The 22,060-nt window shown below is 47.0% G+C and overlaps 1 protein-coding gene across 1 annotated transcript in view; it reads right to left on the reverse strand.

The window, feature by feature from the left end:
• Nucleotides 1-7,097, reverse strand: part of LOC140693984 (uncharacterized) — a 244,706-nt gene extending 237,609 nt beyond the window's left edge. Inside the window, exons 1-3 of the mRNA XM_072957484.1 lie at nucleotides 6,939-7,097; nucleotides 4,343-4,503; nucleotides 2,984-3,868 (exon numbers count right to left, since the gene is read on the reverse strand). Coding sequence (XP_072813585.1) covers nucleotides 2,984-3,868; nucleotides 4,343-4,481 — 1,024 coding nt within the window. The 5' untranslated portion in view covers nucleotides 4,482-4,503; nucleotides 6,939-7,097. The remainder of the gene's footprint in view (nucleotides 1-2,983; nucleotides 3,869-4,342; nucleotides 4,504-6,938) is intronic.
• Between the last annotated feature and the right edge of the window lie 14,963 nt (nucleotides 7,098-22,060).

Here is a 22,060-nt window from a genome sequence, read left to right on the forward strand (position 1 = left end):
AGGGTTAGTGAGTCACGAATGAATAGTACCCCAACTTTGCAAGATGGAACTATTAAAGAAAATTGGGCAAAGAGTCCATAGGCCCTCTCCATATTATCTCTTACAACTACATGGGAATCTACATTACATCTAAAAATAAAAAGTCTATTATTTTAAAGAGGCTATTGAGTTTAAATCAGCTCACCATCTCAAATAAGGAACACACAGTACAAATAAGAGAATGCGCAGCCCATGAGATGCACTCAGTAAATATTCCCACTGAACCCACTGGTCCCTCCAAATTCAGAGCATGAGGATGTGTCCTCGTGGCCAGAGGCCACTGCACCTGAAGCTAAAAAAGCTAATGGTCCCCACTTTCAAAAGCCCCTGCCACCAACCTAGGTCTAATTTTGTATTTGTAATTTTTTTTCTTTTTATAAAATAGAAATCCCCAATTGCATAGCCTTCAGGTCACCAAAACCTGACCACAGAGATCATGATGGCAACCCTCCTTGGTGAAACAATAAAATGAAAAGCCATTTCCACAAGACCTGTGTGTAAATCTACTAGGGAACTTCATCCTGGACTGAGAGGAAGAGGACTGGGGAGGAGGGGGCAATCTGAGGCACACAGACCCATGGGCCACCTGTCCCACGATGGACATTACACTCAACCCTCACCCTCCAGGAACTTCAAAATACACACAGACAGAGTGATGTGGACAATATATATGTATTTTTAAAGAAATTCCGACTCTCTAGCAGGTCTTGTATCTACCGAGACACAAATGGCTTATGTGTATAATGTTTCACAAAAGCCTTAAAACATTACCACCCCAACTTGACACATTAAGAAACTAGGGATAGAGGTTTATCACATTGTGCAAGATTAGAGAGATGCCACATCAGACACTGTATTTAAACCCAAGCCTTTGCTCCAGTGCTCACACAAGAAAGTGTGACATACTGCCCCTTTCCTGCCCTCTCCCTGCAATAAATCTCTGAAGAGTCTTTTCTGTGCCACGTGGAATCACAATCACATCAATTTACCACAAAGAGCTATGTGACTCCTTGGAGGACGTGTCAAAATCTAAAGGGTTGTGATGGGAGGAGAGATTTGAATTTTCTGTTTCTCAAAGGAAACATGGCTTTAAAAGAAACTGAAAAGCACTTATCTAGTCTAAGCCCTCATTGTGTAGAGAAGGAAATGGAGGCTCAGAAGAGATGAGGAAAGGGACTTATTAACAAATATTGCCTCAGTGCAGCACCAAGCCAGCCCTGGGCCCTTCTGGGGGAGTACCTGGAAGGCCCAGGAAAATGATTGTTAGAAAAAGGAAAGAGAAGAAGCATACAAGGCCCTGTCTCTACACCACCATACCATGAAGTTCCACCAAATTATCCAGTATTGGGTGCAGCCAAAATTTAGGTGGGCTAAAGAGGTTATAGAAACCTGGAAGTCTCAACCATAGTGGAAATTCCAACATTTACTGTTTTTCTCCAAGTTCAAGCATCAGTTCAGTGGGCGCTCCATACGAGGGACTACACGAGGCCTGGAGTTCTCCCAAATACAGATCTCTATTATCACGTGTGCAAACCACACACAGGCCCACCAGAAGAAAAACGCCCACACATAAGATGGAACTACTGAAACAGAAAAGAGCCAACCAGCATATATTGCTAGCAAAAACGGTGCTGCTAGAAATAGACTCATGGACATAGAAAGCAAACTGTTGTTAGCAGGCAGGAAAGGGAGGATTAACAGATACACATTAATAAATATAAACTAAATGACAAGGACCTACTATATAGCACAGGGTACTATTTTCAATTTCTTGTAATGAGTTGTACTAGAAACAATCTGAAAAACATTTATATACATATGCATAAGCTTATAACTGAATCTCTGCTGTACATCTGAAGCTAACATGGTAAATTTACAACACTTCAATAAAAAATAATTTTATATAATAAGTAAAAATAAAAGCAACGCCATAAAAAAAAAAGTAAAAGAACACGGTAATCCCCTTAGCTGTAGGTGGTGGAGAACTCTGCAAGCACCAAGTCCACTCGAATACTCCAGCACTGGCGGTCTCTCATTCTAACCATCAGAGAATCACTTGGCTTCTACGAGGTTACTTTTCTCTTCAGTGAAAGGCTACAGTTCCATCTAATGATGTATTGAATCTCATCACTCACAAACCCAAGAATTAATGAGGATTTCCCATAGGCCTGGCTCTGGACAGATGAAAAGATAGGGTCCCAGATATATTCATGTGTAGAAGAAGTTTATGCCATAAAGACATTAATTCTTCCTGCTTTGATAGACAGATTCATTGCAATTCTGATTAGAATTCCTCCCAGATATTTCATGGAATGTAACAAGTTAATTTATGGTCAGGAACAGCCAAGAAACTTCTTTAGAACCACCACTGGGAAGGGGTGGATAGGTCATGCATTTCAACTGGTCTTTCTGATGTGATGAAAACGTTCTGGAATAATAATGGTTGCACAAATGTGAATATGCTAAAAGCTGCTGAATTGTAACATTCAAGTGGGTGGACTTCATGGTGTGTGAACAATATCACAATAAAGCTGTTATATGAAAAAATCCTTCTTGCCAATTATTTTTCCCTCTATACTACTAGTCTGTCCCACAATTTAATTAAAACAAACAAACAAAAAAAACCAAAACAAACCAGATTTTGCCAGGAGCTCTTTAGGAGTGCAATGTCCTTGGGTCTCCAACGCCTCAGGTTGTGCTGTTCCTGTTAACACACAATAGCTGGGCTGGACTAGTTAGGGACTATAAGTATCTTTTTAAGATCGACGGTCTCACGTTTCACCCTGGGAGAGTGAATGATGGAGGATGAGACAGCCTCATGCCTTCAGCTCATTTTTAACTGAACCAAGCCCTGCTTTCACCACTGTAATCCCTCTCAGTATAAAAACATGTGACATCAACAAGCACCGCCATCATAACACCTGAAAGTGTTCAAGGTACTTACCTGGGGCAGAAATCCTGATCAAGGAGACAGAAGCTCCCTCAGCACTGCCGCTCCCTTTTCCCGACTCCACCAGGAGAAGCTGGGAGTTACAGCCGCGGGCTCTCAGCCTGGGGAGCAGCGCCCACGCCGCTAATCTGGACCTCAGGGATCGGGAAAGGGAGAGGAAGGCAGCCCCGGGGTCGCGGGGCAGGGAGAGCGGGGTGGGGGACGCGGGCTGCAGCCCCGCTCGGAGGCCAGCCCCAGCCCCAGCCCAAGCCGCCCGCCCCGTCCGGGTGTGCAGACCCCGCCCGCCCGGGACACAGCCCGCCCAGTGGTGGGGACGGGTCGGCGGCCTAGGAGAGGAAGCCCGGGAGGGGAGGACTCGCGGGCGGGAGAGGGGAAGCGGACGCCAGCCGCGGACTGAGGGGAGCCCGGCTGGGCCAAGAGGCGCAGGGGCACACGTGGCCCTGGACAGCTGTGGCCGGGGCGCCGGGGCAGGTGGCGCGGGCAGAGGGGTCTGGCCCGAGCAATCCAGCTGAACACACGCTGACTGGCGCCCTGGGGGGCTGTGACACGCCGACCGCCCTCCCGCAGCCGCCTCACCCCTTTCCCGATATCCCCTCACCTTGCACTTCCACAGCCAGAGGCCCCGGCCCCAGGCAGTAGCCAAAGGCCTACAGGGCGACAGAGCTGAGAAGCCATTGGGGCCGATCCCCGGCTCGGAGCTGGAGCTTCCAACCCGCGGTCCAGCTGGCAGCAACTGCGCATGCGCAGGAGGGCCAGCGATCCGCTCTGGGTCCTGAGAGAGAAGGGGAACCGAGGGAGGGAGAATAGGGGAGGAGGAGGGGAGGCGGGGAAAAGTGGAGGGAGACACATGGACAGGAGGAGCAGAGGGAAGGCAGTTATCTGGAATTGGGAGGGGAGTAACAGAGATGGGGAGAAAGCGTTTTACCTCTTGTGGCACCCCGAAGGAGGCAGCAGTCCTGCCTATACACCCTTCTCTTACCCGTCATTGCCCACAGCTCATATTTTACGTCCCTGGCCCAGCCCTCCAGCTAAGGTCTCTGCAGAAACCCTACGGGTATCATACCCGTTGCCCCCACAAGGAGCTAGGTTTACTGTTGCTCAGGGAACCAAGCACCCGCAGGTGTTGTTTCTCAGAACTACCTTGGGAAGAGTACATATTCCCCTTTTACACGCTGGGAAACAGGCAGGCACGATCTCTGCCTTAGCTCCACTGTCCCAAATGTTGGGCTGGCAGGGAGCGGGAGGTAAAATGTCAGAGCCCCAGAAGGAGCAGACTGCCTGAGTGTTGGTGTAGAGTCCCCATCCCTCCTGGGTAAACCACACCCCAACCTCGGGGAATAATCAAGGGCTCACCGTAGGCCCCTGTGTGTGGGAGAGCTGCCCTCAGTCCCAGTGTCCAACTTGCTAGGTAGGTAGAAGTGTTATTGAGTCCAAATTCATTCTCCTCAGTGCAGGACAGGCCAGTAAGTTGGGAGACCAAGTGTTGGGGCATGGAATAGCAAGTTTCTGTAGACCTAGATGGCAAACTAATGTCCTGGAAAACCATCTCCCCAAGTCAGAATTCAGGCTGCTTTCCTATGTGCTTGGTTTTTGCAAACTTCTTGGTGTATGAATTCTTTGTTTTTAGAATCCTTTGTTCTTGCAGCTATCTCCCTGGGTCAGATCCCTGTAAACCTCCAACAAAACAAACGTTATTTTCTATTCTGCAACGTGTTATCTTTATATGATTGGAAAAGTGTTAAATACCCTTAAAGGTCAGAGCCTTCAGAATAGGCTCGCCTGTATATTTTAGGCTCTAGGCAACATTGTTTTACAAGCAAGAAGAAGCCTAGGAGACAGAGCACAGGGTTAAAGTCAAAGGAACAGATCTAATATGGAGTCAGATTTCTTCTTTTCTATTACTGTGGCAGAAGCCACTTGAGGATTTAAATCCCTTAAAGTTAAAAATAAGTAAAACTTTAAAGGAATTTACATACATTGGTGGGAACTTGCATAGCATATCTGGAAAAGCACACAAAGGATTGTAAACATTGGCATCTCCAGGGAGGCGTGTAAGAACAGAGGATGAGGGAAAACTTCTTTCACTTGAGTATTTTTTGCTCTGTTTGAATTTTTTTAACCATATGCATATATTTCTTTTTCAGTTAAAATAAATGTGTAATGGAGCAAAGGAGTAACTAGTTCAGCAAATACAGCAGCCATAGACTCACTGAGTCATCATTTTCGATTTAAGCCAGGAAGCATTGATTGTCTCTCTCCTATGTGCCCAGTGCTGTTTTAAAACATTTTTATATATTTTTTTTATAAAATAATAACATGCTATCCCTCACCCCTGCTCAGGGCTGGTGGGAAACCAACTGAGTTTTTACTGAGTTGTTTTCCAAGGAGTAGAGATGAGTTATAAACAGAACACAACTTCAGGGCAAAACAGGCGGACTGGTTTTCCAGCAGGCCAGATAGCGATGACGGGTTTTCAATAGAGGCGCACAGAGGCTGAGAGAGAAAGCCTCCAGGACCCTACAGAAAGCTGTCCACAGTGCCTTCTCCATGGCACTACTGAAATAGGAAAGAACAAATCTGACTCCATATTAGATCTGTTCCTTTGACTTTAAACCTGTGCCCTGTTTCCTAGGCTTAGTCTTGCTGTTTCTGCACCTTTTGTGAAACAATGTTGCCTAGATCCTGAAATATACAGGAGACCCTATTCTCAAGGCTCTGACTTTGAAGGATATTATCACTTTTCCATTCGTATATAGATAACAAGATACAGAATAGAAAATAACATTTGCTTGTTGGAGGTTTACACGGATCTGACCCAGGTGAAGAGCTGCAAGAACAAAGGATTCTAAAAACAAAGAATTCATACACCAAGTTTGCATCAACCAAGCATTCCCGCTTCCCCTTTTTAATATAAGAAGAGCCTGAATTCTGACTTGGGATGATGGTTCTCCAGGACATTGGTCTACCATCTTCTCCACAGGCTTTACAAATTAAAGCCGCTATTTCTTGCCCCAAATCCTTGTCTCCTGATGTGTTGGCCTATAATGCACGAGTAGAACAAGCGTGGACTCGGAAACACAAACATACATTGAAAGTACGCATTTGGTATATTAAATGACCTGCTTCCACTCGTATTCCTGAGGTTTTCTTCTCTTGACCACTCCTACTTTATTTATGAAAAACCTGTCATGTGGACACATTTCCTTCTCTAGCCACTACCCTTCCATGTAAAAACTGATGCCAAGAAGGCAATGGAAGTTGCTAGAAGGTATTACCTGGCCAAAAAAGAGCAGAAGTGGGTTCTGGCTGATGTTCAGGAGCAGGCCGGGGCACCTGACAAGATGTCATAAGTACGGATAGACAGCTGGGCACCAAAGGAGAAGCTTCTAAACTTCCATGAGGGACTTGGATAGGAAGGAACAGTCCCAGACTATAGCTCTGATCCCACCACGAGCTTCCTGGGCAAGGCTGGGCAAGTCATTTAAATTCTCTAGACCCGTGCTGTCCAACACGGGAGCCACCAGCCACATGCAGGATTATGATGTTATTCTGTAGCCAGACAGAATTATAAAAAACAATTTATTGCAAAGGGTCAGCAGGTATAATATTTAAAAACATTATTGGTTATCTTGCCTTAACAAGTTATTTTTGTATGTCTAGCTTTCTGTGGGTTGTAATGCCTGGGACTAATGTTTCCCTTACAGTGAGGTATTTTGAAATTATAAGTTACTGGACACAGTACACTCATATCACAGTTGAAAAAAACTGATTAAATAAGCAAGGTGATCTGACTTAGTAGTTATGAGCAGGGGCTCTGGGGCCAGCCTGCATAAGTATTAATTCTCACTCTCCCTCCAGGGAGTTCTGTGTGAATCTTGGACAAATTATTGTTGCTGTTGTTGTTGTTGATGTCGTTGTCATTGTTATTGTTTGTGCCTCTTTTCCTTACCTTTTAAATAGCGAGGAAAATGTAGACTCTATCCCCTACAGTGTTGGCAGGATTAAATGAGTAAACGTCTGTGCTGCCCACTTCCCTGGGTTTCAGCATTCTCCAGGCAATCAGTGCAAAACACAGTGGCATTCTCCACTGTCTTCGTCAGTCTGGGATTCTGTAACAAATTACCGTGTGTCGGGTGGCTTAAACAACCAGCATATTCCTTATGGTTTGGAGGCTGAGGCTTTCAAGGTCAATGTATCTGGGAGAGGATTGCCAGCTTGAAGATGGCTGTCTTCCCACTATCTTCATGGCCCAGAGAGGAGAGAGAAGCAAGCACTTTGGGGCCCTGTATAAGAACACTAATTCCATTCATGAGGGCTCTACTCTCATGACCTCATTTTATCCTACTAATCACCTCCCAAAGGCCCCGCATCCCTATATCATCACCCTGGGAGATGAGGTTTCGACATATGGATTTTGAGGGGATGCATTCAGTCCACACATCGGCTAACTCTCCCAAACATGCAGTCATCAAACCTGTAGCTAATTTCAAAATAATGTTTATATCTCTCTGCCCATTTCCATTCCTACATCTACTAACACTGAAGCCCTGCTACATTTTATTTCTTATTTTCCTTGTGAGGTTTAATTGATTCCTCTAACTCCAAGGATTCGCTCACTCCAGTCTGCTTGACAGCCCTGCCAGGTAGGTCTTCCTTAAAACACCTTCCCACTTCACCTGGTTGTTTTTTAGGTGTAAATGTCAGAATTCTCTCCACACCCCATCCTAGACCTTTAATCCCTTACACTACCACTCACTATGTTATTTTCCTATTACCACTGTAACAAATTCCCATTAGCTTAATAGCTTAAACCAGCACAGACTTATTAGCTTATGGCTGTGGATGTCAGAGATCCAACATAGTTCTCATTGGGATAAATTCAAGATACCAGCAGGGTTCCTTCCTTCTAGAGGGTCTAGAAGAGAATGTTTCCTTTTTTTTTCCAGTTTACAGAGGTCACCCACCTTCCTTAGCTTGTGCCCCTCAACTTCCTCCATTTTCATGGTCAGCAGCCTTTCTGAACATTGCTCCATCGCTACACCTCCCTCTGATTTTAAACTCAGCTGGGAAATATCCTCCAATTTAAGGACCCCTGTGATTACATTCAGCCCACCTGGACAATCCAGACTACTCACCCTATTGTCTCATCTCAGGATCCCCTTGTCCCATCCCACTCAGGCAGTGTGTATGTGGCTGTGACATTCACCTTGTGTAACATTTCCTCATGAGCAATTTATGGTTCAAGGCACTTATAAGTGACTTTTTGTTTTTCTTCCTTATCCTTTCTACATTCAGTTTGTCTGGTGAGATTATATGAATCCATTTTATTTGTGCCCCTGCACTAATCTATAATAATGTATCATGGGTTTAAAGGCTAACTAATAGACAATTTAGGAGACAGAAATCCTCTAAGATTTTTAATCCTAAAATATCTGTCATCCCTTTTGCCATGTACAGTAACATGTCACAGGTGGCTACCCTGTGGCCGGGGAGGGACATGATTCTGCCATCACACTCCCCTCATTCTCACCAATGTGCTGATCAACTAACCAAGGATCTATGCTCTCCAACTCACTCACTTCCTCCTCCTTTGCATTGACTATCCTGTTCCCACCGCTTCCTTCATTCACCACATCAGGATTTCATGACCACATTCTCCCCTAAATGAAATGGGTATCTTGCATCTAATGCCTGACAGCTGTTCTTATTGTACATGCACACACTGACCTACACATAATCCCGTCCATCTCTTTATTTTCCTAGAATCTTCCAGAAGAATCAGTTCCATGATGATAATGATGATACTGACAATGATGACAGGGGCCTCTCAAGGATTCTGATAAAGAGGGAATCGATAAAGGGAGGGAATCATTGCAAAATTGCCCCAGAAACAGGCTTAAAGGTAAATAACTCTTATAGTGTTTAATGAAATTGACTAATATTTAACTATTTTTAAGACTTTATATCACTGAATTTAAAATTTTAACGGGAATTTTCATTCACCACTAACCAAGATTCAACTCTGGGACCAAAATCTAAGGATTTCTGTCTTCTAAAAAATTGTCCACTAGCCTTTTAAACACGTGATCCTTTTAAAAAGTTTAGTGCTGGGCTGAAAATAAGCAGGATTCATATAATCTCACGAGACACAGTGAATGTGGAAAGACTAAGAAATAAAAATAAAAAGCCATTCATAACGTCTTGAACTTTACGTTGCTCACAGGGGAAAATGTTTGCCAATGTGTGTGTCACATCAACATGACGACTGAGTGGGATGGGGAAGCTGATCTTCCTCATCAGTCATTTATGCTGATTTGTTAGATGCCAAAACAGTTTCCTCATTGAAATTGCTTCTAACAAGTATGGAAGAATTTAGGTTCTACCAAAAGCAGGCTGAACATTTTCCCCTGCTTTCAGGTCTCTGGACTGAATGTCCCCACAAGAAGGACATGATTATGTTTCATAGGGAAGTCTTCCTGAGAAGCAACAGGCTTTTCTAGGGCAGAACTGCAGGGCCCCCCATGGAGGGCTGGAGGAGGTCTAGAGGGGACACTGGAAAAACAGCAGGAGTGAATTCAGATACTGCTGCTCAGGTCGCCAAAGACAGCATTGCTATCTCTAAGGATATGACATTCTCCCAAATTTTCCATGAGTGAAGGAGCCTGTGAACACTAAGCAGGTTGTTAAGACACAGCAGCACATAATTTGCGTGACAACACAATTAGAGTATGATTTGATATTTGGAAAATAACTAGCCCATTGTTCTTTGAAACTGCAGCAGTAGCAATAGAAATAAAAAAGACTGAGCCGTCTTGGAGACAACAATCAATAAACAATTCTAAATCTGCAGAATTCCTTGACAATATTCAAGCAATGAGCTAGATGTGTGCTGCAGATACCTCTTACTGCAGGGCTCACTCCTGCAAAGCATAGAACTAGTTTCTCAGCACACAGAGGGAACCAAGTCAAGATTCCTAATCTTTTGAGATTTACTAAATGGCTGGAAAGATCAGACAAGTACATACAGGCAAATATGATTAAATGGAATCAAATAATATCAAATGTGATTTGAGCACAGACGAAAGAGAAATTCCTTTCACCTGGGATCTAGAGAGACTTCTTCAGAAAATGTGGCTCTGGAGACGGCCAAAGACATGGGTGGAATTTTGGCAGAACAGGATGTAAGGAATTTAAAAACTTATTCTATAATTCATATAAAAATTCAAAGGATCCCAAAAATCCAAAACAACTTTGAACAAGAAAAACAATGTTGGAAGACTTGCACTATCTGATTTTCAAACTTTTTTTTTATAAAGCTACAGTAATCAGAAATTAGGGTGTTGGTGTAAAACAGGAAAATAGAATAATGGAACACAATAGAATGTTCAGAACTAAACCAAGACTTATACAGACAATTGATTCTCAAAAAGGATGCTGTGGAGAAAGGATCTTTTCAGCATGTAGTGCTGGAACAATTAGATAGTGATACGCAAAAAAAAAAATGAACTTTGATTCACACCTCACAAAATATACAAAATTTACCTCAAAATGGATCATAGATCTTAATAGGAAATCTAAAACTATAAAACAGCTAGGAGAACAAGCATAGGCTTAAGCTTTATGGCCTTGGGTTTGGCAAATTTTTCTTTGCTATGACACCAAAAGTATCATCTATTTTAAAAAGAAACTGATAGAGTGAACTTTATGAACATGAAGACTCTTCAATGCTCTTCTAAACACTGCTAAGCAAATGAAAAGACAAGCCATAGACAGAAGCTATTTGCAGATCATATATCTGATAAAGGTCTCTCTTTGTATCTGATCCAGAATAAAGAGGTCTCAAAATTCAATAATAATTCAAACACCTGAATGAATGAGGCCAGAAAACACACTTCAGTAAAGATATCCAGATGGATAATAAGCATATGAAAAGATGCTGATTAAAGGTGTCATTAGTCATTAGAGAAATGCTTTTAAAAACCACAGTGAGATACTAGTTCACATACACACTAGAATGAATACAGTTAGAAAGACTGACCTTACAAGGTGCTGGCAAGGAAGTAGAGCAACCAGAACTGATACACACCACGAGGAATTTACAATAGTACAACCATTTTGGAAAAGTCTTTAACAGATTCTTTTAAAAAGGTAAACACCTGTGTACCATATAATCCAGACATTCCTCATCTGGTGCTTTAGAAAGGAAAAGCATATATCCATACAAAGACTTGTAACCAAACATTCACTGCTATTTTATTTATAATAGCACAAGTTGTAAATAACCCATGCATCCATCAAGAAGTAAATGCAGAAAGAAATGATGGTCTATACAAACACTGCTCACAATAAACTCTTCAGTAAAAACTCAGCACTAAACAATACTCTACTATAAGACAAATAAGCTATTAATACAGCAACACAGATGATTCTCAAAATAATTACACTGAATGAAAGAAGTCAGACAACATAGAGTAGATACTGCATGAATCCATTCATATAAGGATCTTGAAAATGCAAACCACTATGTTGTGATAGAAAGCAGATCAATGGTTCCCAGGGGAAGAGACGGGGAGGGAGGGAGGGACAACAAAAGTCAGGAGAGAAGCTTTGTGGGTGATGGGTATGTTCACTGTCTTGAGTGTGGTCATGGTTCCTTGGGGTATACTTACGTCAAAACGTATTAAGCTGTACACTTTAAACGTGTGAAAATTATTTTGCCAAGTATACCTCAAAGCTGTTTTAAGAAAAAAGGCACTTTAGTCCTGATCCACCTCAGCGCCTGATTGGAGTGACATGATCAGTCCCTCACACTGTCTGCCTAACGGGAAGGTAGAAAAGCTCTCACGGAAGATAACATGGATTTTTCATTTGCAATGTCTGCCATGTAATAAAGAATTTCTAGACATGCAACATGTCCAGACTATATGACAGATAACATGAGAATAAGGAGCATTAGACAAAGGATGCAAACCCCAGGTGATGTAGGCATCAGAGTTACCAATAAAGGCTATAAAATACTCTTAATATATTCAAGAAAATAAGGAAATGATGGGACAATAGATAACAGTTTAGAGACTTTCACCAGAGAAATATACTGGAATGTATTTTTAGGAAAAGTCAAACTGATACTCTAGAACTGAAGCTTTCAGCTCTGGAAACAGGTAAACAGAGCTAATTAGGATCCCTTTTAAGTAAAACTTTCTGTAATTCTGGGTAAAATATAACAACAAATTAACACAGAGCTAACTATGGAGAGAGAAGTTCCCTGATGACAATACAAAGAGGACACTTAAAGCCCAGAGTGGTCATCTTGTGAGCTGATGCCACCGCACCCTGGAGGGAAGGGGTTTTCATCTGCACATAAATAGGGATACAATGTCCATGTAGGAAAAAGGGTCCATACCAGATGTAGAAGACTCTTCCTCTATATCTATATAGTCAGAGACAGAGATGTAAAGTGGCAGCAGAGGTCACAGTGACACAGGGCCCTGGGCCAAGGAGTGTGAGCACCTCTGCAAGCTGGGAAAGGTAGGATGACGAATCCCTCCCAAGAGCCTCGGTGTGGAACTTAGCCTTGGCCACTCCTTGGTTTTAGCCCACTGACATTGACTTTGCACTACTGCACCCTAGAACAGTGAGAAGATGAATGTGTATTGCTTTAAGCCACTGAGTCTGTGGTCCTTTGTTACAACAGCAATAGGAAAGGAACTCAGGAACCAATATGAACTTGAACCACAGGCTGCCTGCTGTGCTGGCAGGAAGTCCTTTGTCTCTGATCCTGGGGGAGTGTCCTGTCCTCTGGCAGCATCCACAAACTACCTCATGCTAACTTGGCAGTTTGCAGAGGGTTAAATCTTATCCCTGCACAGTTCTTGATATTTAGTTAATAAAAATGATGGTGTCATCATGGGTATTTTTCCATCTTTTAAATACCCTTCAGTCTTCTAATAAAGCTATTTCTAATTAAGAGACCGTGTAAATAGTTTTCAATCTTCATAATAAATAACTGTGGTTTTATCTGGTTACTTAAATTATGAATAATAATGTTCACATTTGTAAAAGTTATTAAAATCAACATTGTTTAATGAAAATATCATTTCTTTTCACATGAACATGTATTAACTACAAGAAATGTTCCATGCTTTCTTCTACGATTTACTGTTAGAGCCTTAAAGAATAATATTTTCCTCAAAAGATATTACGGCAAAGGGATTTCTTTTGGTGGAACTGTTCCGGCATCAAATCTGGTGCATGTCTCAGGCCACTGGCAACATAGAGATGATAGAAATTAGGAGGCATTATAAACACAGAATCATTTTTAAAGGAATTAAAAAAACTGGATGTGTGTAAACAAAGAATCAGAGAATATTCTGGTGAAATAAATGTATTTTTCAGCTTAAGCAAGACATGGGGTGAATAAATCTGAAATGAAAAAACCACCCAGAGATTAGCAGCGAGTCATGCATGCAGTGTGAATGATCAAAACCAAGTTGTTTCCAAACCAGTGTGCAGGCTTGATGCCTTCATGAATCAAATCTGTGTGGCACCAGGCCACCTCGAATACATGTTGATGAGGTATTTATAAGCCCTTCACCATCCCAAATCAAAGCCCACGCACGAGCCACAAGACCATCACCTACACATTTGGAAAACACACAACATGGTGAATAGCACTTTTCTTGTTCAGTAGCCGGTGGCAGCGAACTGTCAGCAGACAGAGATACAGGGACACAGAGGCACCTCCCCTCACTCAGCTGATAAACTTCCGTGCATCCCTGGGGACAGGATTGTCATAAAATGCACCATGGATTGATCCTCCTCCTAGGAAAGGAACCGTAGTGCTGTCATTAGGTTTGAGCAGGGGTGGGTGGAGGATGTCAGAAGAGTTGTTTCAGCACACCAATAGAATTCTTGGCCACCGTGACCACGAAAGACAAGTCCCCTGCCATCCCGGTAGGCACTTGGGCTCCTGACAAAAGCTGGGCTCAGCAAAGGGTTGAGTAGAAGGCACAGACCTGAGGGATGCCCCAGCAATAGGCAGGAGGTAGGGCCTGGTTTATACTGCTCTGGGTGTATCCCAGACTCATCCGAATACGAAATCAGAAATTTGCAAAACAGCAGAGCTGGGGTGGATCATCTACTCCAGACTCCTCACCTTACAGTTAAAAGGGTGGCAACCCTGACAGGCAAAGCAACGTGCTAAAGGCAGAGCGTGGAAGTGGCAGTGCCAGATGAAACGCAGCGTGCAACCCCCGTTCAAGGCCGCTGACTCTGACGACGGGGCCAAGGTTTCCAATGAGGAGAATAAGACAGTGTAAATACTTTGTTCCCCCTAAAACCCCAAATGTTTTTTAAAGGCACAAAAACTCACCTTAACTAGATCTCTTCTGAGGGGGCTCTCTTCTGCTTCTTCGTCTTTCTGTCTCCATTTCCCTCTCTCAGACACAAACACATTCAGTTTTGTGAAAGGGGACTTCCTTCCATACAAAGACAGACTTCACATCTTCAGAAAGATACCTGAGAAAGCACGTTTCTCAATTCAAGTCTTTGTGGGAGTTCTGGGCAACTGGCTTATTTTCTAGAACAATCGGTAGTTACAAAATCAGGAAATCATCTTCCACAAAGGCTGAGTTCTGGTCCGTGTTGATAAAGTTGGGGATGTCACATTTCATGAGTCTGTTCGGCTCCTCCTCTGGCCACCTGCTGCATCTGATGGCTTCCTGGAGCCGAATAACACTGTAAAGGGCTATGGTAGGGATACCAGCTTTGGCCTTGTCCAAGTGGTCCACTTCATTGATGTAGCAGTGAAAGAGGGACCTAGATTCGTCATTGCACTGCCAGAGAACACCTTGGGCAGCAGCGGTCTTCCAAAGTCTGACACAAAGCTGTTGAGTCTAAATCTCTTCTCGGGAGACTCTGCATTGCTACAAAGAAAACCAAAATAAAATATCATTCACAGTGTATCTCGGTGACCTGAAGAATCATAGTTTTTGCCATCTACTGAGAGTAAATCCCTGCACAGAGCATGCTGACATGCACTGGAATTGAAAGACATCACTTCTGAACACATACAATTAAACCCAAGGCAAAAGTCTAAAGTGAGGGCCCATGGACCATCCTAAAAAGACATCGTTCCCTGAGAATCCTCAATATTGGTGCCTCGCACACCAGTGTTTCTCCGTGGGACACTCAGATCTCTTCATCAGGATTCGTTAAAGTGCTTCTTAAAATGCAGAATCCTGGGGTGCACACCCTCAGAGTCTCCAGAGGTAGCGACTGGTAGTCTGTATTTTCATAGCCACCAGGATAACTAAACATGCTCAGGTTTAGCACCGCAGTCTACATCGGGTCACCTGAGCATCGACAATTCTGTCTCACGGGATGGGGGGTGCCATGTGTGTCAGGGTGCTGTCCTACCCATGTGTCTCCCCTGATTCTCAGAACTGACAGTGCTGCCCCATTGGGCACGAAATACCACCGTTTCACAATGCATACGCAGGGCGCCCGACTGAAAAACAATCAGTGATAGGAGAGGGGACAAAACTCAGCTTCCTGTTACCTTGTTTCACTTACTGTGGGACGAGTGATCAATTCAAGGGTAATAAATCAGTGAATGAGTGAATAACATGACTCGCGTTAGTCCCACGATTGCCTGGAAGAACAAGCCTGGGCACATTGAGAACCATAACAGCCCATCTACTTAAATGTCATCCTCCACAGATCTATGTAAAGGTTACTTCCACCCAGGCAGTGACTCCAGAAGGGCAAGAATCATGTATGAACACACTCTCAAATCCAGAACAGAACCTGACAACAATTAGGCTCTGGAGTCTGTGTTTAGCGAGTGTGGAATCTCAGTGATTCCAGCTCTTACACCTTGCCTTCCCATCCCACCACACACGATATGGCCCTTATGTCCAGTTCTCCCGGGGCTGGGGCCACGGAACCCATTTATAGGACTGGAAGAATCTGATCACTTAAACCATCCCCCAGATTATCATCAAGAGTCACCTGCATTTCAGGGATCAGTAATCCCAGAAGCTTTGCAGTTCAGGCAGCTGAGGGATTTTTATATCAGCTCCGTCTTCTACTGTGACTGCCTGGGTGACATCAGACAAGGAATTCTGAAAAGCCTGAACTTTTCCTTTCAGGAATAATCTAATTAACAAATCTCGTTGACCACTCAACAAATGTGATGTGAAGATCAATAATTTACACAGGAGTACAACATTCACTAAGTCGTGGATTTAGAATCAGAGGAAAATCATTTTAGAAAGATTGACAGAATGTAGCTTTAATGCGAATTTAAGTATTCTTACCTTTCAGTAAATCATCTTCCCCTACTTATCACTTCACCCAAGTTTAAAAGATGTCTGAGAACAGGGATGAGTGTGTCAGCAATCTGAGACCCAATAACCTAAAATGTCACCTAGGAAAAAGAGGGGAGTAACACATTTTTAAAAAGCATGGTGAGGATGGCGGGGCCATCCCCAACCCCAGACTAAGAAGCTCTGAGTAATAGCTTTCCTGCCTGCCTGGGGCATCAGCTGATGTGAAAATCCACCCAGAAACCTCACTGTCCAGCAGCTCTTCCATAACACAGGCTACACTTTCTCAGAATTAAGAATTGCGTCCAGTAACAACTTCGCTGAAGAATAAAGACAAAGGAGAACAAGAGAGTTCTGCCCCTCCCAAGGGAGAGCCCAGACCTCGGGCTGCATGCACTGCGCCCACCTCCCTGGAGAAGAATAAACTGGAGAAGGGCGTTCTGCGAAACTGGGGCAGCAAAGGTTGAGATGGGAACAAATTGACCAGCTGGCCAGGGACAGCCCCCTCCGTCGCTGCCTTGGCGGCTGCCTCAGCCCTCTCAGCCCATCCTGCCCACCTCCGGTGGCTAAGCTGTCAGAGAAATTGCTTTGCGACCTGGAGCAACAGAGGCTGCCCTCAGGCCAATCTGCGGAAAAGATGGGAGCTAAACCCCCAGCTCCCGAGCGGCAGGCTCCATACCCCCGCCAACACCCCGACGCCCCCGCACCCTACCGCAACCCCGGGGAAATATGACCCGAAGAAGTGTGACCTGGGAACGAGGGGCAGCAGAGGCCGCCCCCACGTCAGGCCTGCAGAGAGATTGGAGCTTATCCTCCAGCTCTCCAGGGGCAGCCCCTGTCCTCTCCACCTCCTGATCTCACCGCGCCCACCTTCCAGGAGCAGTCAGACCAGGTGTGGGGTGTCAGGCGAATCTTGCGCCAGAGAGGACGTCCCCAGGCCAGGTCAGGGGAGAGGAGAAGAAGTGGCCCCATTAGGCGGGGCAGCCGGCCGTCGCAACTGCCTCTGCCCCTCGACCACATCGGGCCCGTCTCCCAGGAGCAAGCTGACCTGGAGACGGGCATCCGGCTTCTTGGGCAGCAGAGGACGCCCCCAGGATTGGTCACGGGGAAGAGGAGAGCAAATTGACAGGCTCCGCGCTGCAGGTCTTCTACCCCCGCCATCGCCACCCCCGCACCTTAAAGGCACCGCCCAGGGCGCCCCTCCCCCAGCAGGCTGAGTGGGACAGGTGCGTCTGGTGACCTGGGGCAGGAGAGGCCACTCCCACACCAGGCCATCGGGGAGACGGGAGCCAATCCACCAGCTCCCCAAGGCAGCCCCTACCCCCGCAGCAGCCACCACTCTTGCCCATGACCTCACAGTGGCCTCCTCTAGGGAGCAGGCTGACCTGGAGATGGACGTCCGACGAACTTGGGACAACAGGGACCGCCCCCAGGGCAAACCATGGGGGGAAGTGGGAGCAAATGGACAAGTTCCATGGGAAAACCTGCCGCTGCTGCCACCACCCCCAAAGTACCAAGTCCAACTCCCGGGGTCAGGCCGACTAGGATACACGCGTCTCATAACACAGGGCAACAGCGACCGCCCCCAGGACAAGACGCGGGGAAGATGGGCGCAAATGGTCCGCTCCCCCGCTGCAGGCCCCCGACCACCGCCACCCCTGCACCCTGACTACCCTGCCTCCCGCCCCCAGCAGGCAAAGTGGGACAGGGGTGTCCCGGGACCTGGAGCAGCAGAGGCCGCCTTCAGGCCACGCGGTGCAGACATGGAGCTAATCCACAGTCTCCTCCGGGGCAGCCTCCCTATGCCTGCAGCCACCACCTTACCAGCCCCCTGACCGCACCGCACCCATCTCCCAGGAGCAAGCTCACCTGGAGTCGGACCTGAGGCAAATCTCCGGCGGCAGACGTCGCCCCCAAGCCAGGCCGTGGGGGAGAGAAGAAATGGAGCAACTCCCTGGAACACATCCCCTGCCCCTGCCGCCTCCGCCGCCGCCTCCCAGGAGCAAGTTCATCTGGAGACCCGCGTCCCGCCTCTAGGGCAGCAGAAGCCGCCCCTGGCTCCGCCTCTGGGGAGAGCGGAGCGAATTGATCGGCTCCCCCGCGGCAGCCTCCCTCCCCCCGTGGGTCCCGCACCTTAACGGCCCCGCCCCCACTCCGCACTCAGCAAGCTGAGTGGGACAGGAGTGTCCGGCGACCTGGGGAAGAAGAGGCCGCTCCCAGGCCCAGCAGCCGGGACAAGGCAGCTATTCCACCCGTTCACCAGGGGTAGACCCGCTCCGCCCCTCTGCCGCTGCCACTGCCTTCTGACCTAACCGCCCCACCTACCAGGAGCAAGCTTACCTGGAGTGCAACATCTGGCGAATCTCCGGCGGCCAAGCCCCACCCCAGGCCAGGCTGCAGGGAAGAGAAGAAATCGATCGGCTTGCCCGGGCAGCCTCCCAACCGCCACCGCCGCCGCCGCCGCCCAAAAGCATTGCAATAGCCTACCGGGGTCAGGCTGACTGCAAGGATGTGCACTTGCCTTCTTATCCTGGCCAGGTCCCTGAGCACCTCCCTGCATCCCTACACTCCCTGCACCTCTGCACCCCTGCTACTCTCTGCAATTCTGCATCCCTCCACCCCCACATCCCCTGAAATGCCTGCGCCCTCCACAGCCCCTGCACCCCTGTCACCAGTTACACTTTTGCACTGCTTACACTCCTGCACCCCTGCATGTCCCACACACCACCTCTTGGGCCTTTGGCAGAGTCTCTGCTGTTAGACCAATGCACAGTGACTCACTCTTTGCCAGTATATGATGCATCAGTGGACGTCAGGGGTTGCCTGCAGGAAGGTACATGTTCCCGGTCACTAGCCTGGGCCACTAGGGTGATCTCTGTGAGGTCACCCAGGACGGGTTCAGAGATGCTGTTCTCTGGGAAGAGAGGAGTTGAAACCGGTCTTGAGGGCAGAGCTGTGCTCACCAGGCCGTCCACGCTTCATGTTTTACACAGGGCTTCGGAGAAGTGAAATGGATCCGGCCAAGTAATACCGGCCTGCTGTGAGCCCACCTCAGTCCTGGGCTCTGAGTCAGACCGACTGGCTCCCTCAATCAGGGCCCAGTTTGGGCACCTGAATGGTCCCTTTGAGGCATCCCAACAGTTCTCAGGATGAAGTCTGGCTGCTTCCACCCCATGGCCCTCCCTCCTACTGTGCTGGCCTCAGGAAGGTTCCTTATATGGGGAAGAAGGCAGCCCACACCCTACCCCACCCCTCACCTTTCTCTAACCCAGGCTGGTGCTCTCTCTGCCCCCCAGAGTCTGGGAAGCCATCCCTCTTCAGTTATGTCCCTTCTGAGATGGACTTGCTTCCACTCAATTCTAGGCGAGGATGCACCATGGAATGCACTGGGTAAGAGAACCAAAATAAATAATTTCTTCTGTGAGGTTGTCTGTTTATCTACTGGGGCTGGGCTGTGTGTAGTTTGCTACAGCTATTGGTGTGAGAGGCTAAAACAGCCTGTGTGTCCTTGTTTTCATCTCCCCGCTGTCTTTGGGTTTTCCCTAGACACTCCTGAGACATTTACTTCTGTTAGTATTATTCCTGTTATTACACACGGGCCCTACTGACATGGAGGTAAGGTGTTGGGGGAGCGGGACAGAGCAGGGCATCTGCAGTCCTGTGATTAGTTCTCATTGAGCCTGTGCCCTGAGCTGTGACCTCCACAAGTGTGTCTCTTTCCCCCCACCCCAATTTGGGTGACACAGAAGGGATTTCCCTTCTCCCAGGTTGGTTAGGCTCTGGTAAAATAATTTCTCATTAATAAAACAAACAAAAAACAACTTCCCCCAATGAAACAGAATGTTCTGGGTGTATTTCAATACAGTTATTTTCTCCTCTCCAGGCAGGAAGCATGAGGAGTTATCCTCTGACCTTCATTCTGAGAACAGGACACGGTCCTGGATGTAAAATACATGAAAAAGAGCATGGGGCCCCTCTGACTGGCCCCCTGGAGTTGTCACACTCTGATTTCCCCACACTGAGCCTCCTGCTGGCCTCAGGGACCTGTTAAATCTGCCTGCCCCCGGGGTTCTTACAAAAGCAGGTTCTGCCTTGGGAGCTGTGACTCTCCAAGCCTGCCCGCTGTTCCCTTTGCAACCTCTCTGGGTTGGAAGCAGCTTTCCCCCTCAGTCTTCTGGGATCTAAGAAGAGCAGTGGGTTTGCAGCTCCCTCAGATTTGGTGTTATTTTCAGGACAGGAGGAAGAACTTCTGAGCTCCACACGAGCTGGACCAGAGGCTGGAATCCTCCCTTCCTCTGCCACCGTGCAATCAGTGGCTGTGGTTCTAGCCGAGTTTCTGAAGATGTGGACTTAAACACACATATCCCAGCCCTCACAGGAGCACACAGTCCCATAAATCCCCCTAGTTTCCACTGGTAACTATGGAGCCGATGGGGACACGGGTTTCGGGACCACAGAGGCCTGACTGCACGACTTGCTCCGTGGCCTATTTACGTGGTTGCTCCGGGCCTTGTCTGAAGTGGCTTGTTTACCACACCTGGTACGTGGGAAACACAAAATAAGTACTAGAACCTTCACTTTTTCTCCCTCCAGGGCCTTCAAACGTAGAAAGTAATAAGTGAACTCAGACAGCCTAGTCACCACAATGAGGTCCGTCCAGCCTGGCTCTCCTGAGTGATGGGCACTGACTTGCACCTTAACTCGGAACAGTAGGGGAACTGCCTTCCTCTAACTGGGCCTCTCCCCACACCAGGCACGCCCGCAGCTCAGACGGGGCCAGCTCCCCAACTGAGGTGTGTGCTGGTGGCTTCAGTGTGACCTGGCCCTGCCGGGACATGAACCTGCAGTGAGTGAGGTGGAGGGTCGGGTGGAGGGGGGTCCCTTCTGGGGTGGCAGGGGGCCCGGTAGCACCCCTCCCAGCCTGGTGCCTGGAGCTCCCTAACACCTCCTACAGCTCCTGGGTTGGCTCCGGTCCTGGCCACTCCACACACCCTCCCACTATCTTTTCATTATGTCCCTTTTCTGCTTTTATCAGCGAGAAGTGGCTTCTGTTGCTTGTTCAGTGAAACAGTACATCGGGAAACCAGACTACTTCTAACATCAGTAAAATACCAACCTCGGTCAGCTCGCCGGGCAGACCGTGCAGCACAAAGGCCTGAACAGGGCTGTGCGAACGGCTTATGTGAAGGGTCCTCAGCATCTGTCTTCAGAGATACAGAAGCTGATGGTTCAGGTAAAACCTCAGGGTGGGATTGAGGAATCCAAAGCTGGTTGGTTTCAAAGGCTAATTGGTCAGAACAGACCCCTGAGCTGTGGTCAGAAGCCTGGCTCACCGTCACGCAGACTCAGCGCCCTAAGTGCCGGGTGGGGCCGGTGCTGTTCCCTTTGTAGGCTCTCGTTGGGGATTCAGTGTAGCCCCTTAAATACAGCAGAAATTCCAGCCCCATTAGCCCCCAACCTGAGTGTTCCATGACAGAAATCCCGGGAGTTTTTAATTTTCATCTTTGTTTAGGAGGATGAAGGTGGTTCAAGAGAAGACATAAATTCACACTTAGTGACACAAGGTCACAGCCAGTACTTCCTCCACGGAGAGCTAGGTGCTCCCACAGTGGTGGCTGGGGGCTCGGCAGAGACCCTCTGCTGGTCCCAGAAGGACTCGCTCCTCTGGCCACAACTCATGGGTTGGACAGCAGATCCAGAGGTGACAGAGCATCTTTCCTGGTAATTTGGAACTGACACATAG

This window comes from Vicugna pacos, unplaced genomic scaffold (genome assembly GCF_048564905.1).
Source record: "Vicugna pacos unplaced genomic scaffold, VicPac4 scaffold_20, whole genome shotgun sequence".
Lineage (NCBI taxonomy): Eukaryota > Metazoa > Chordata > Mammalia > Artiodactyla > Camelidae > Vicugna > Vicugna pacos.